At 53.5% G+C, this 16,742-nt stretch overlaps 1 protein-coding gene across 2 annotated transcripts; it reads left to right on the forward strand.

Moving 5' to 3' along the window:
• The first annotated feature begins 3,681 nt into the window (after nt 1-3,681).
• Vill (villin like) lies at nt 3,682-16,615 on the forward strand. Of its 2 annotated transcripts, XM_076869089.1 has the most exons (19): nt 3,682-3,747; nt 3,912-3,986; nt 4,313-4,518; nt 5,812-5,920; nt 7,100-7,210; nt 7,510-7,709; nt 8,087-8,165; nt 8,257-8,355; nt 8,941-9,076; nt 9,380-9,480; nt 11,390-11,527; nt 11,637-11,795; nt 12,307-12,486; nt 13,044-13,189; nt 14,046-14,190; nt 15,438-15,620; nt 15,805-15,885; nt 16,078-16,323; nt 16,502-16,615. In XM_076869089.1, exons 1-19 carry the CDS (start codon nt 3,682-3,684, stop codon nt 16,613-16,615), a joined length of 2,574 nt encoding a protein of 857 aa, XP_076725204.1. The 2 variants fall into 2 exon arrangements, with proteins under 2 accessions (XP_076725204.1, XP_076725207.1); XM_076869092.1 differs by lacking the exon at nt 15,438-15,620 and having other exon boundaries at nt 15,805-15,889; nt 16,136-16,323.
• The last annotated feature ends 127 nt before the right edge of the window (nt 16,616-16,742 follow it).

Here is a 16,742-nt window from a genome sequence, read left to right on the forward strand (position 1 = left end):
AGAAAGGGAAACCCCCACTTTTTAAGCATCCCTTCCTCCTATCTCCCCCAGAAACCAGTTGAAAGATGGTGAACACTGGTGACCTGGGTTGGGGCCTCAGCCCTGGCAGCCTGAGAGTCTGGCTCCCCGGGCTGAACTCGGGGTAATGCTGCCCCCTGCCCCCGTGAAACCAGCCTAGTCCCAATCTTCTGGCTGCTTGTCTATCTTCCCTGTCTCACATGTAGCCTTCCTGTCCCTCTAAGGCTGCCATACTTTTAGGTGAACTACATCCCGTAGGTCCTAGACTTCTGCTTATTGCTTGCTTAGGTCCCTGGTCACTGTCACTGATCACTATTTCTGCCTGTCACTCAGAGTCCTGCTGCAGGTCACCATTGCACGTAACTATGTACAATAGTGTCACATTTTCAGTTGCTCAAAATCACCATTTCATGGCCACCGTGTCTGTCTGTCACACGTCATTGTCACACCAACAGGCCATCACCTACAACAGTTCTAGATGTATAGGTTAGGGACATCTAAGGACAGTTAGATGTACAGGTGACTCTCTTCTGCATCCACATTCACTCAGTCACCACTAGCAACACACTTCATTCATTTACCACCCGTTAGCTGGGCACCTGATGGGCACCAGGCAGCTGGGATTCTGTGGTACATAAGAGGACAAGCCCCTGCTTCAGGAATCTTCCGCTCCTGTGTGGGAAGCCAAAGCCAACACCATGCATGGTTTCCATGGGGTGCTAGGAGGAGCTGTGTGTGATGAACACAGCTCTTACCCCCTGGCTGACTGCTAACTGACTCAGCCCTGGACAGTCCTCATCTCCCTTCCCACGACCACCTTGCACGGTGCACTGTGAGCACACCAGGGCCTGATCAGCCCTTGGAGGCCCTGGACACCACAGCAGAGTAAGAGCCGCTCTGCCAGTAGCTCTGTGCCTCTGCCCTTGCTCACCCTCGCTCTGCCAGGGAGGAGTGCAGGGGCCAGAGTAGCAGAGTCACTATCACACCAGGGGCCCAAGGGAGAGACTCAGAAAGAAGTGACTTGGATGTCTATTCAGCAAAGCAGCAGCAAGGAGAGAAAGCTGCAGCTGGCAGGGTTTAAGTTAAATGCACAAAGACTTCTGTGCAGGAAAGAATGACCAAACCTCACACACCCATTTCTGAAGGAGTTGTGCAGGGGAGCCACAGGGGGTCGATGGCAATCTGCTGAGATTGTAAGAAAATCAACAGAACAGAGAGCCTGCCTTCCTCTAATACCTCATGTTTCTCTCCCTCCTCTGCACACTCAGAACCCACAGAGTCCAAAGTGACCCAGGTCAGTTTGCAGAGTCTTTGTGTTAGAGGTCAGCCCAGTTTCAAGAATCTGTCAAGAGTGCTTATGCCTCATTTGCCCAATGCTCAGGCCAGCTGAGCTTGTCACTTGCTGCACTCTGTCACAGTCTTCAGAGACAGTTCCTGTTGTGTGCACTCTGTCTTGGATTTATAGAACTTTGTCTCTCTGCAGAGCCTGGTTTTGCCCGAAGCCTCTGTTTTCAGACTCCGGGGCTCTTTCTTTTTCTTTTTTTTTTTTTTTTTAATATTTATTTTTTAGTTTTTCGGCAGGCACAACATCTTTGTTTGTATGTGGTGCTGAGGATCGAACCCGGGCCGCATGCATGCCAGGCAAGCGCGCTACCGCTTGAGCCACATCCCCAGCCCTCCGGGGCTCTTTCAACAGTGGATCCCAGTTTTCCTGGGCATAAGATTCGCTTTCCCTGCAGAAGCTGTTGTGCACGCTCAGCTCATCCCTGTCTGCAGAACTTGTCTGGTGCCTTTGTCTGGGACACATTTTTGTACATAAAGACACTGCTCCTGTTTGCAAAGCTTTGTCTGTTCAAGCAGCACCTGTCCCCCTTAGCAGAAACAATTCCCTCCACGTGAGTGTCTCTACCTCAGACTGTGTCCCTGATGACAGAGCCTCTTTCTATTTCAGGCCTGGGTTCTCTCTGTGGTCTATGGGTAGCATCCTTGGCATTTGTCAGGACTTGTGCCTGTTTGCCCAGCCTATCTGAATTTCCCTGGGTAGAAACTGTCTTCTTGTAGGATTTTTTCTGATGAAGTTTACTCTGTTGGGGGTGGGAGGGCTCTGTCTGGGAGCATAGGTGTCTTTCTGCAAAGCACAACCCTATCTTCAGAGCCTTTATCTGCAAAACTCTATTCCTATTTCCATGTGTACCTGTTAGAGACCCTTTCCCTATTTACAGAACATTTACCTGTCTCAAAACTGATCTTCTTCTGTAAAGCCCATCCCGTTTGCAGGGCACAGGGCGTAGGGCCCTCCGCAGAACCCAGCCCTGCTTCAGTCTTGCCTACATGTGGAGTAGATGTGCTGGCACACAAAGTTGACTCCTGCCACTCCTTCAGCAGCTCCTCCTTCCCTGGAGGAACCACCACTGTTTACAGAACCTGTCTGTCTGAAGACCCTGTGTTGGCTTGTAAAATCTCTTATCTGCAAATCGCATCTCTCGATTTTTCTGTTTACAGGGCCTGAGTCTTTTTTCAGAGCCTGATCTCTTTTTAGAGCTCATGATTATTTTCCTGGCCTATTCCCATCTCCCTGTAAGTAGGAATTGAGTCTGTTTGCAGAGCCTACCCTGCATACAGAGCACGCTCATGCCAAAGAGAGCCTGCCTCCATCTGTGAGGCCTTTCTCTGGCCAAAAATGGGACACCTGTTTGCAGAGCCTTGCCCATCTATGAACTTGTCCATGTCTGCAGAGTCTGTCCCTTATACAAAGAGTCCCTGTCTTGAAGCTTGTCCCCATCCACGTTGGCAGAGCCTTTCCCAGTTTGCAAAGCTCCCACATGCCTGCAACACCCATAACTGTTCGTAAAGCCTTTGTCAGTGTTCACAGTCATGCTGGTTTGCGCAGCCTGTCTCAATTGTCCTGGGCTGTGCCTGTGTCTGCTGTACAGGCTGTCCTTGCACACACACACACCGTCATTTCCATCAAGAGAACCGGAGACTTTGCAACCCTTTCTTCAGTCTGAGAAAACTGTGTCTGCTTGCCAAGCCTTTGCCTGTTTGCAAGCCTTTTTCTGTCCACAGAGCCTGTCACCATGTAGGTCCCTGCTGTTGGCATAGCCTGATCCTACCTTTGCCTGGAAAACCTATGTCTATTTGTAGCTCGATTGTGTGCGGAGCCTTTGTCTTTGTCTACAGGATTGAGTTCTATTTCAAGAGCCTGTCCCTGTTGGCCGTCTGTCCCCGCCTGTTGAATCTGTTCCTACTGGCAGAGCTTTTGCCTGATTGTAAAACCTACCATTCTCTGCAGCAAGTGCCCCTGAAAGCAGATCCTGCATCTGTCTGCATAGCCTGTTTCTAGCTCCCTATTTGCAGCGGTTGCTGGCTTCAAAGCCTGCCCCTGCCCAGAGAGCTCAGCCCTGTTCTAAGAGCACACCCAGGTCTCTGTTTGTAAAGTCTCCATATACTGGGCTACAGTGCCTGTCCTGGTTTTCTGATGTCTGTGTGTTTACAGAGCCCTCCTAATGAAAGTCACACTTCATGACGAAGGTGCTTTGGAGAGCTGTAGGTGGGAAGAATTCTTGCTTGGAGCCCGGAGAACAGGTGGCCAGAAGGTGGACCTACCACTTGAGAACTCTGGCTCTTGTTCCTGTGTCCTCTCTCTTTTCTGCCTGGTTTAGGATGAACAATAACAAGGGCCTCCCAGCCATCGACAGCCACAGAGACCTCCACATATGGATCATCGAGGTAAGGGGTCTGACACATGGCACAGATGGTGACATGGAAGGTGTGGGGTTTCAGAAACCAGGCTCCTCCCGCCCCCAACCCAGAGCTCTCTCTCCTACACAGGAGGTGGAGTTTGTAGGTGGAGGGAGGTCTCTGAGTTGTCACATGGCATCCTTTTCTCCCAGAACCTAAAGATGGTGCCAGTACCTGAGAAGGCTTACGGGAACTTCTTTGAGAAACACTGCTATATCATCCTCCATGTGAGTCACATGGGGATTGTGTTTGGGACAGAGGGGTGACATGGCCCAGCACTGGATACTCCAAGGTGCAGACACCATCTCTGCCCTAGAAAGAGGCAAGCTGAGAGCCCCAGAATCACCTCCCCCAAGGGGGGCTGCTGCCCTGAGCCCTCTTAGCCCCTGCTGCCCCTTCATGATCTGTCCACAGAGCATCTGCCCACCATCTCCTCCACGGCCCTCAGTACACCCTTTACCTCGTTTTCCACCTGGGCCTTGATGCCTGGACTCCTCCCTGCTCCTGCTCCTCTGCCTGCCCACCCCCACATACACAAACACATGGGCCCTAGATCCCCCAGAGCCCAAAGGCCACACAGGAAGCATCCAGCGACCTGCACTACTGGATCGGGAAGGAGGCAAGCACGGAGGCTGAGGGCGCTGCAAGCACCTTTGTGCAGCACCTGCAAGAGGAGCTGGGGGACCGGACAGTGCAACATCGGGAAGTGCAGGGCCATGAGTCCGAGTGTTTCCACAGCTACTTCCACCCGGGAGTCATGTGAGTGCGGGGCAGAGTAGGGAGGAACGGGGACTGGGAGGCCCCAGTGGTGGATGCAGTGCTCGGGCTGGGGCTGCCTTGGGATGACTACCGCCATTTGCTAAATGGAATGTGTGTGCATGTGCGCGTGCCTGTGTGTGTGAGAGAGAGAGAGACAGTGTATGTGAGAGAGAGATAGAGCACACTTTGTTGAGATACGACCCACATACCATACCAGGCACCCATTTCAATATGCCATTCAGTGATTTTCACAGGCTTTCCCAACCAGCACCATGACCAGTTTGAGAACGTTTTTATCACCCTTACAACAAGTGGTCCTTCATAACAGGCTTTTTTCAATTAGCATGCTGTTTTCAAGGTTCACCCATGTTGTATCAGGCATTATTAATAATTTATTTTGTTATCAAATACTATTCCATTGTATGAATATGCCATATTTTATTTATTCACTTAATGGACATTTGGGCTGTTTCCACCATGAACATTTGTATACAAGTTTTTGTGTGGACAAATGTTTTTATTTCTCTGGGGTATATACCTAGGAGTGGACACCAACATTGTTTTGAGTTTTCTTCTATGTTGCTGTGCTGGTAGAAATGTCTTTTGGAGGGTGCTGGGGTTGTGACTCAGTGGTAGAGTGCTGGCCTAGTATGAGTGAGGCACTGGGTTCGAGCCTCAGCACCCCATAAAAATAAATAAATAAAATAAAGGAATTATGTCCATCTACAACTATATATATATGTGTGTGTGTGTGTATATTTGTATACATATATATGTAAAGAAATGTCTTTTGCTACAAATTACTTTAATGTTTTTAAAATTAATGATTGTGATATATTTAAGTTGAACATAGGAACTTGTCAATATCTGACCATGTCTGCTTCATACAGTTGGGCCTACACTTGTTCATTTAGTATATACATGAACACTTGCATACAAGTATACATGCATATGCAGAAACACATACCACCCCCTGTGCATGTCCACCTGTGTAAATAGTCATGTCCTCCTGAACACATCTATGTTGTTACTCATTTCCACGTACTTCCATCCATACTTACATGGGTAAATAGATATACACACTGAACCTCCAAAAGAATACACATATACATAGATGCACAGATGTCCACATCTCTACACATGGATAAAACACACATTCATGCCTCATGTTTACTCTAACATATACTAAACAGGCACATGACATCCCCTATGCATGTGTGCATGTGCTCATTTTTTCACTCATTCCTACACATGGCAGGGTGCGTTTCTAAGTGGGACCCGTTCCCTTCTCAGCTACAGGAAGGGGGGCCTAGCCTCTGACGTCAAGCATGTGGAGACCAACATGTACAACATCCAGCGACTGCTGCACATCAAAGCGAGGAAGCACGTGTCTGCCACCGAGGTGAGGGTCGCCAAGAATGCACTTGACCTCTGGACTCAGCTTGGACTGAGTATACTGAAGCATAAGGAAGTGTGGAAGTTGGCAGGGAATGTGGGGGTGGGGATGAGCTGTCAGCATTCCCGGAAGGCCTGTCTCGAATAAGAAGAGAAGGCAGAGCCAGTCTTCCAGCCCCACCTCTGCCACGGCTCCCTGGACCCTCTTCCTCACCTGTCTCATGGGCATGTTAAAAATTTGGGCAGGTACGGCAGATAAGACTGTGCATCTGGGTCCTTGTAAGCAGCACAATGGGAGGTGACACATTTGTGAAGGAGTGCAGAGTCTCAGGCTCTCTCACATGCTGTCACTGTCACCCACAGGCACCCACACTGTCTCTCCCTACACCCTCAGGGCTACTCTAGTCCATATGATATCCATGTGCAAATCAGCACAGAGAACCCCTTGCATCCAGATGTCAAGAAATTTAAGGAAGATACTGATCTTGTTAGATCAAGTCATTATACTGCCATCAGGCCGGAATGTGGTGTAGTGATCACTCAGGAGTACAATGTCAACAGTGTGAACCAAGGTCCTTCAGTCTGCATAGTATGTGGCAGCCCTCCACAGGCTCTGCACTGTCTCCCACAGAGATCCAGTGACCATGCATCCCTGATCATGCTGGGACACCATACAGTATTAAGTTTCACTATTATCCTGGTATAATTATTTAGTGTTCCCCCTTTTATCCTCAAGAGTGTTTCCATTTGGATGATAACTATCCATAGATACACACTGTCCCCACACAAGCACATGTGCACTGTCACCATGAGCACACAAACTTGCTCATATTTGATATACTCCCACACATGTACATATACACAGAGTAAATGCATACACCCCATCTGTATACACATGTGCAGCTTTAGACATACTTTGAATGAAAAATGTCATGCTTAGTCATGTTCACCCTGAGGATATAGCATTGTCTACAGGCATGCATGCCTAGAGATGTACACAGACACAGAGAGCCACCCTCCAGGTCACTTTTGATTACATAGATGCATGCCTGCACATGGTGATAGGTGTTGTTACAGTCACAGGGCTTCATGTGTCTAAGTGACACACTCCAGCTATTCCCCCTTTGGCTGGGTGCTTCTGGTATGACAAACTTGTTTTCTTCCCTGTTCCTCCTGACTCTGGCAGGTGGAACTATCCTGGAACAGCTTTAATAAAGGAGACATCTTCCTGTTGGACCTGGGCATGGTGATGATCCAGTGGAATGGGTCCAAGACCAGCATTTCTGAGAAGTCTCGGGTCAGTGTCTGCCCTTGGAACTGGGGGTGCAGGGCTTGGTCCTACAGGTTTCTATCCTCTGTCTACCCCAAGAAGTGGGCTGGACTCTCCACTTCAATCTGAGAAGAACCTACTAGGTACAAGCTGAGTTCAGCCTCCTGCACTGGTGATGGCCCCCCAGATGCCAGAGGGAGGAGACAACAGCTTTCCCTTCCCTCCATCCCTGCCTCTGGGAGCTGAGCAGTGACAGGAAAGATCTGAGCTGGGCTGCCAGAGTGAGGGCACACCTGGGAAGCCTGACTGCCATTTCCTCTCCACAGGGCCTGGTTCTGACCTGCAGCATCCGGGACAGGGAACGTGGTGGTCGTGCACAGATTGGCATAGTGGATGATGGAGTTGAAGTCACTGACCCCACGCATATCATGGAGGCTGTGCTGGGTTGCAGAGTGGGCAGTCTGCACGCAGCCATGCCCACCAAGAGTATTAACCAGCTGCAGAAGGCCAATGTCCGCCTCTACCAGTGAGCAGAAGTGAGGGAGGACAGGGTGGGCAGAACAGTCCAGGACTGCTTGTCCAGCATTACTGCAATAGCACAGCAACTCTAGAAAGCCCTCCAGTAAAAGCAGATGGATTTCTGGGACCTGGCATGTGGGACCTTGGGTCTATACTATACTCCCGAATGATGTGTGGCAACCCTACTGGGAAACCCTTTGTGCGGATGAGGGAATGAGGCCCCATGAAGGTCAAGGAGCTCTGTAAGGCTCTACGGCAAGGCCACAATTCCCTCCAGCACCCGTGCCTTCTGTCTTTGGGGAAGTGGAAGTTCTAAACAGGGGTGGGGTAAAGCCAGGCCAAGGAGGGACTGGGCTGCCCATAACCTGGATGCCTGTCCCCCAGTGTCTATGAGAAAGGCAAGGACTTGGTGATACAGGAATTGGCAACCCGCCCCCTAACCCAGGACCTGCTGCAGGAGGAGGTGAGGAAAGCTCCCAGCCCCTTGATTCATCCCTACTCCACAACCCCAGCTGTCTGGACCACCTACTGACCAGACCTATCCTGGCTCCTAGGATTGCTACATTCTGGACCAGGGTGGCTTTAAGATCTACTTATGGCAGGGTCGTATGTCCAACGTGGAGGAGAAAAAGGCTGCCTTCAGCAGGGCTGTGGTGAGGCCCTGGGTCCCTGTCTGAGAGACACAGCATAGCTCTGGGATCTGATTAGGGAGGGGACCAGCCCTGAAATCTGGCAGGGGGTTCCCTTCCCTGGGGATCTAAGGGAGGGGGAACTTAGAACTTTGAGTTGGGAAATATCCACATCCTGGGGTCCCAAAGGAGAGGAAACCCTAACCTGGAACCAGAAAGTGGATGCACCCTGCCCTGATATATATATGTATGTATGTATATATATATATATATATATATATCACATGGCCCAGCCTTGAGGTCTGGGAGCCTTCTGCACTGGGTGTCCCCTCCTTTCTGGGGTGGGGGGTAGAAGTGGTTTGGCCTGGGTCTGCATGAATTGTCATGGCCAGCTCTTCTCTAGGCTGGGACTTGGGGACCTCAGTCTGCCCACAGGGACCTCAGAGAAGTCGGTAATGACAGTGTCGGCTTGTTAAATGGGTCACAAACTTGTTAATTAACGCGTCTCAGAGCTGAGCTGCTTTTGCCGCTGTAGTGGGGGGCGGCCCCTGGGAGGTGGAGCGCAATGGACGCCCGAAGCCCGCAGGCCTGACCGAGTCCCCGCCCCAGGGCTTCATCCGGGCCAAGGGCTACCCGACCTACACCAACGTGGAGGTGGTGAACGACGGCGCCGAGTCCGCCGCGTTCAAGCAGCTCTTCCGAACGTGGACTCGCGAGCTGGGCAGGAAAAAGCTCGACCGGACAGGTGCGCCGGGGAGACGCGGCTGGAGGGGCGGGGCCTGCCGGGAGAGGGGCGGGGCCTGCCGGGAGAGGGGCGGGGCCTGGCAGGAACAGGTGGTGGGACGTGACGCGAGAGCGGGAGCGGGCGTGGCCTGGCCCGAGGGGTGCTGGACAGAACGTCAGCACCAGGAGTGAAGGGGCGTGGCCGGAGCGTCCGGACTGACCAGGGAGGGCCCTGGAGTCTAGGAGGGACCGGGAAGAGTGGGTGGGGCCGGGCTGGTGGAGGCTGGGACCTGAGCTCCGTTGACATCCCCTGTCCCATCTTCAGGTAAATCCATTCAGGTAAAGCTGGACGTGGGCAAGCTGCACAGCCAGCCAGAGCTAGCGGCCCAGCTCAGGATGGTGGACGACGGCTCTGGGAAGGTGGAGGTGAGGGGCCTTGATTTAACTGGCTATGCTTTGTCCACTGGTAAACCATACAGGTGCTATCTAAAGTGACCCTGGGACACCTGAATACACATCCACACACAACTGGGGACAACCAGTAACCCGTGCACATACACACACACTGTCTGACAGCTGACTGATACAGTCAAGCCTAATCATACATAGTTATATGTTTGACAAGCCCATACATATGGCAATACAGACACAGGTACTCATACTTTGTAATCACATCATCATAGCCAGGTGCACAAGTGCAAATAAGAAATTGCATGAACTCTGTATCACACATGACTGCAGTCACACAATGGTCCACACCAACACAGATGCACAGCCACATATAATCTATCTCAGCCCCCTATACTCAGCCCCCTACACAGTCATCAACTGTGAACCACTCATCTGGTCTCAGACCAGTGTGCTGGGAGCCGCAGGTGTGGAAGGCCACTTCCAGGCTCCATGCAGCACACGACTGCACACTGATCTGCTGGCTGACCCTCAAGTAGAGGCCTTGGTATCCTTTGGACCTCCGTTGTTAAATCTATAAAGTGAGGGCAGAAGTTGGTCCCATCTGGTCCCAAGGCTGATGTGGGGATGCTGTGAGATTACAGAAACGGGACCACTGGTGAGGGGTCCTAGTTCTCGAGGAAGGTTGAGGTCAGAGGAATACAAGATGCCTCCTACATTTGCCCTAATAGAGATGGGCAGAGGAGGTGAGTGGTGGGAGACAAAGAGAGGAGGAGGAGGAGAAGCACCAAGAAGGGAAGATGGGATGCGGGGTGGGTAAGGAGACTGGGAAAGGCAGGGAGTGGGGCGGAGATGGAGAGAGGAGGAAGAGATGGGGTGCAGGACAAGCAGGAAGAATTGGGGGTTCAGGGCAAGGAAAAAGTAGGTGGGGAAAAGGGGTGCATTGAGAGAGACAGAGGGGCCAGCAGGGAGAGAGCAAGGCAGGGAAGTCCATAGGTAGGCAAGGGAGCGAGGGAAGGAGAGTATGGGACCCAGGCTCCAAGCACAGGGACAGGGAGAGGAGGCAGTGGGCAGCAGGCAGAGAGGCCTGAGACAGGAGGCCTGGTTGCCAGGTAAGTGCCACTCTTGGGTGGTGTGTGGCCCAGATGAGCATCTTCTGCAAAAGGCAGGGTTCTGGATCCTCTAGTCTGGAGGGAAAGTTCCCCCAGAGAAGCTTTTGGGCTTTGTGTGGGTAAAGGATGCCCAGACGTTGTTTCCTGGCCTGTAGAGGCAAAGTGAAGTAGGTGCTGGGATCCCCAATTTGCAGGTGGGAAAACCTAAAGCTTTGAAGGCCTCACTGCTAACCACTCAGACCTGCAAATTGACCAGTCTGTCTACCTGGCTCCAAAGGGTGGCTACCTGGGGGAACAGGGAACACTGACAAATGTGAGGAAGTGTTTTCCTCTCAGATTTCAAGCAGGCTTTGTTGTTGTTGTTGTTGTTTTAATGACACTTGAAAGCCAAAAGGGCATGTTCCCTAATGTTTCGAGGCCTGACTTCTGCTGACCTGGCCTGAACAGTGTCTGTGTGAGGTCCTGTCTGCCCCTGACCAGGGCTGTGGCTGGCGGGGCTGGGACTTGGGATAAGTGTGGGGCAGGGTGGTCCATGTCACATCCTTTGAAGTCCTTGCCACTCGTTTACTCAAGTACCTCATGCAAACTCAGTCTTGGCTGAGAGCAGATCAGCTCAGGTGTGATGGGTTCCAGGGTCCATGGGGGAAAAGGGTCACCTGCAGATTCAGCACAGAGTATGGGGAGGGTGCAGAGCTGGGGTGAGCTCCTTACCTACACAAGATGAGGAATGAAAGAGAGCTTTCTGGGTAGGTGTGGATAGGCAGGCTGGTTCAGGTAGAGGAGCTACCTTTGCCCACTGGTTCCCTTCTCCTCAGATGTGGTGCATCCAGGACTCACGCAGGCAGCCCGTGGATTCCAAGCATCATGGACAGTTGTGCTCAAGCAACTGCTACCTCGTCCTCTACACATACCAGAAACTGGGCCGCATCCAGTACATCTTGTACTTATGGCAGGTGCAGCGGCTGGAGGGGGGTGGTGCACACCTTAAAGTCTAAGAGCTAGAGCTAGAGAAGGAAATGTGAGAGCTGCCTTGGGCCATCACTGTCTCCCCAAACCCTACAGGGCCACCAGGCTACAGAAGAAGAGATCAAGGCCCTGCACTCTAATGCTGAGGAGCTGGACCACCTGTACCAGGGAGCTCTGGTGCAGGAGCATGTGACAGTGGGCAGTGAGCCTCCCCACTTCCTTGCCATCTTCCAAGGCCAGCTGGTGATCTTCCAGGTAGGGCCCACTCTGCTGCTGCAGGGGCAGCTTCCCGGCCCCCCCCACCCCAGGCCTCGACGTGGCCGTAGCCCTTGCATGAACTTGCTAAACACCTCTTCAGATCTGGGGTCCAGCATTCCAGCACGTGGTTTCCTGGTGCTTGTCCAAGGCCCAGGAATCCCAAGGGTGACCCCCACTCGAGTTTCTTCCCCTAGTCCCACAGATAAGCATGGAACAGGAGCACAGGCAAGGAAACTGAGTTAAAAGGGACCCAGTGATGTCATACATGGGTAGAACTGCTCCCCATGTTCCACCTTCAAGGCCCGGGCATTGTGCCCTGACTGCAGAGAAGGGGTGAGGGGTCCACTTACAAAGGGCTTGCTTTCCTGTCCTAGACTGATGGATCCCCACACTCCACATTCAGAGGGTCCAGAAGACATTGTTGGCCTAAGTCTTGTGGCAGTTTGTCCCTATTGGGACAGAGAGGCAACCCCCTCCCCCAGGAGCCTGAGGCCTAGCACTCTTCTAGGGAAGCACTGGGCACCACGGGAAGGGGCAGCCAGCCTCTGTCCCCAGGCTCTTCCACGTGCAAGGCACTGACGGCTACAACACCAGGACTATGGAGGTGTCAGCCCGAGCTTCGTCCCTCAACTCCAGTGAGGTCTTCTTGCTAGTCACAGCTGGCGTCTGCTACCTCTGGTTCGGGAAGGTACCTGTAGGACTGACTGCTAGACTCGTACCTGGGGACAGGCCCAAAATAGGCCAATGGGGGTGAGGTTAGGGGTGAGGGTGAAGAGCCACAGCATTCCTGATGGAACTGGGAGGAAGTCACAGAGCAACAGGTGGATGTGCAAATCCATGGGTTGGAGCCAGGCCTGGCCCAGGGTCCCTCCCTTCCTTTCTGCCTTAAGCAGAGGACATAGCCCATCCCAAGTTTCTTGGGAAAAGGGGAAGGCCTACTCTGGTTTGCTGGAGTTTTCTATGAACTTCAGCATGAACCATGAATCACCCCCAAGCCTGGGAATCCCCATTCATACTCTGGATGCAGAGGGGGGATCCAGAACGTGTGACCCTGATCAGCCAGAAAAACTGAGTCTTAGAGGGAAAGAATGGAGATAGATCCCTTGCTCACACATGCCCTGCCATCAGCCTGGGTCTCCTGTGGCTCAGGCCCAACTTTCCACAGGCCGGGTGGGTGGGATGTAGGACTAGAGGCCAAGGAAGGCCTGCCCTCTGTGGGGCTTGACCCAGCTTTATGCTTGCCAGGGCTGTAACGGTGACCAGCGTGAGATGGCACGGACAGTGGTCACTGTCATTTCCGGGAATGACAAGGAAACCGTGCTAGAGGGTCAGGAGCCTCCCCACTTCTGGGAGGCCCTAGGGGGCCGGGCCCCCTACCCCAGCAGCAAGAGGTAACGGGATTGGGAGGAGAGTGTTCTTATCCCAAGGAGGAATTGAAGCCCATAGGGGGGTGGGTGACTAATCAAGGGTCACACAGAGAGCTAGAGAGATGACTAGGGCTGAGGACTCTCAAATCTACCCCCCAGAGGCTCAGGAACAAAGCTCACCCTTCATTCGCCAGGCCTGGGTAACTGGGATCAGAAGATTCCAGGAGCTAGGGGAAGTGGTGCCCTCTGCTGGCGTAATCCTCTCCCTGCAGTGTCACTGTCCTGGGCAAAGGCACTGTTCCTCAACATTCCCCTCCTGGTCCACCCCTGGGTGACTGAATGAGGTATATGTTGGAGGAAAGGGCAGAGTTAGACCTTGAGGGAAAAGGTGGCTAAGTTCCAGGCCTTGCTGGTGTGACTGTGGGGTCTTGTTTTTGCACCACACCTGCTGAGTCTCCTGGGCTCAGTGTGATCATCCCCTCACCCAGCCTAGCCTACCTTCCCTTCCTGACCCAGGGCCTGAGGCCACTCCACCCAGGATGAGCCTAGGGACTCTCCCTTCCCAGAGAGGGTGCTGTCATACCCTTCCCCGGTGTCCATTCCAGGGAAATTCATGGGACAGCTGGTGTCACAGCTGGCTGGGGACAGATAGATCACCTAGTCTGCGTTCTCCATGGACAGAAAGGAATGTTGCAGCCCAGGGAAAAGCAGGGTGCTCCTGGAGAGAATTATGGGGTGGGTGAAGCTAAGAGGAAGGCCCAGTCTCCTACCCCAGAGAAGTTGCCTCCTGGCCCTGGGGTGGGTGCTGTGTGCTGAGGGCGGGCAGGGCCCAGGCTGCAGAGGTGCAGCACCTCTGTGCCCCATGCTCCGTGCTGGCCAGGCTCCCGGAGGAGGCCGCCAGCTTCCAGCCACGGCTGTTTGAGTGCTCCAGCCAGGAAGGCTGCCTGGTTCTCTCAGAAGTGGTGTTCTTCCGTCAAGGGGATCTGGACAAGTATGACATCATGTTGCTGGACACCTGGCAGGAGGTAAGCGGCCCCTCCTGCCTGGCTGGAGTGTGAATGGGGGTGTCTCTGTATTTGTGTAACTGGGTATGACTCCACATAAGCTGTGAATGAGTGACTATGACACTGATGGTGCAGTCATGTGGCTGTCTGTGTCAGTGTGTGACAGTACTGAGTCTTCTATGGGTCTCGTCTGACTGGGACCATGTGTGTAGTTGTGTGAAACCCTGAGTGTCTTACAATGCTGTGTGTGGCTCCAGATGACGGCACACCTTGGCCGAACCTGTCAGGGTGGAGTGAGTAACTGTCAGTGGATGGACTGACCGCGGGCGCGTGGGGTGATTCCTGTGACTATTGCTCTTGGATATGCGGCTGGGTGGGAGGCTGACGTGTCAGTGACTGTGGGGTCGAGTAACTGGCTAGAACTGGCCAGACCTTGGGGACTCTACCATGAGACTCGTGTACGTGTGTGTGTGTGTGTGTGTGTGTGTGCGCACGCTCACTTGCATACACACGTATGTGGCAGATAGAAAGGAACCACAGGACCAGAGGTGGGTGTGAGCAACCAAGTGACTCTGTGTGTGTGTGCCACTGTGTTTCTGTGTGACTTTCCAAAGTGGTGTTAAGTGGCTGATCACGTGTGACTGTCACACCATGTGTTGGACAACAGTGGATGGCAATACGTGGCTGTGATTTGCCGTCGGGCTGGATGACAAGGGAGGCTTGTGTGCCTTTGTATCACTGTGCCTGTGGAGGCCATGTCTGCGGCAGCATGTGGGTTGGTGGCAAGGCTGTGGGCACGCACCTCAGAAAAACACAAGCCCTTTCTTCAGCTGCGCGGGACCAGGTCAGCCCCAGCTCTCTGACCTGATTTCCTCCCACCCTCCCCTTGCTGGTTCTGCTTGCTGCTCCTGGAACATGCCAGGCGCATGGTCACTTCAGGGCCTTTGCACTGGTGGCTTCTGCTTCATTGTCTCCTCAGACATACATGTGACTTGCTCCCTCATAAAAAAAAAAAAAAAGTCAGGGATTTTTATCTATTTTTTAAATTGTGGACTCCCCAGTGCCTGGCATACAGTGGGTGCTCAACAAATATCTGTGGGTCGAATGCATGCATGTTGTGTGGGTGGCAGCGTGCTGGGTGTGTCCGGTTGGCCAGGGCTGTGTGGGTGGGGTTCTGAGGTCCTCATATAGACAGGGAGCCGGGAGGAGGTGTGTGGCTCCAGGCAGCCCCTCCACATGTCCCAGACCAGGCCCCCTCTGTGGCCCAGATATTCCTGTGGCTCGGTGCTGCCGCCAGTGAGCAGAAGGACGCGGTGGCCTGGGGCCAGGAGTACCTGAGGACCCATCCAGCAGGGAGAAGCCTGGCCACGCCCATGGTGCTGGTCAAGCAAGGCCACGAGCCGCCCACTTTCACAGGATGGTTCTCCACTTGGGACCCCTACATGTGGTCGGTGAGCGAGGCCCCAGACCCCTAGCCCCATCCTCATTTGCGGGGAGCGGGACCTCCCTGAGCCAACTGGAGGAGGAGGTGCTGGTCTGGCTGAGGACCTCCAACCCGTGTTCTCACTGGCCTTATCCCGGGGGTGCCCCTTCATCCTGCCCAGCCCTGATAATTGACCTCATTCTTGCCCCCAGAACAACCAGTCCTGTGAGGAGGTGGTGAAGAGTGGGGTCTCCCACTTGGGAACAGAATCTGCCATCTCTGGGATCCCAGCAGTGAGTACTGGGAACCCTACCGTGGCAGTGCCCACAGTGGTGTCGGCTTGGATAGCATGATCCAGAGTGGGCAGGGGCCTGGTAGGTGGCCGGGGTGGCAGCCGGGGGCAAAAGGCAAGTGGGTTCAATGTCACCTCCCCGAGGAGTGCCTATTTCCAATCTTCCCCAGCGTGAGGTCCCCTCTCTGGACAGGAAATCAACAATTTCCAGCTATCCCAGTGGCCAGGCGAGAGCAGAGCAGGTCCTCCAGACCTGCCAGCCATCAAAGACACCCAGGACATCTCAGAGATGGAGCTGGGGCCCAGGGTAGGCGGCAGAAGCGCCAGCAACAGCAGCAGCAGTGTCAGCTTGGTCGACAGTGAGAGCCTGCCCCCCGAACGGCTGAGGTACCGGGCCGTTGAGGACCTGCCACAGGGTGTGGACCCCACCCGCAAGGAGGTGGGTGGCCATTTACTGCCCCACACCTAACGCTGGGCTGGAGGAGCCCAGGACACCATCAGCCCATTGTGCAGGGCTGGGAGGCATGTCCCAGATGGGTGGCAGTGCCCTGATGACATCTCTAGGTAGGACAGGACTCTGGGCGCTCATGACAACCTCCCCTACATCCCTCCCCCAGTTCTATCTCTCAGACGCTGACTTCCAAGACATCTTTGGGAAATCCAAGAAGGAGTTCTACGGCATGGCCAAGTGGAAGCAGCAGCAGGAGAAAAAGAAGCTGGGCTTCTTCTGAGTCCGGGGGCCTCTGCTCCCACCCCGAGGCCCCCTCACCTTTGCCAATAAAAGGCAGTGGTGTGCACCAGGTGTCGTATGTGTGCCTTCAGACCCAGATCTCTCAGTGTGCTTCTTGCTGCTCTCTC

This window comes from Callospermophilus lateralis, chromosome 1 (assembly GCF_048772815.1).
Source record: "Callospermophilus lateralis isolate mCalLat2 chromosome 1, mCalLat2.hap1, whole genome shotgun sequence".
Taxonomy (NCBI): domain Eukaryota; kingdom Metazoa; phylum Chordata; class Mammalia; order Rodentia; family Sciuridae; genus Callospermophilus; species Callospermophilus lateralis.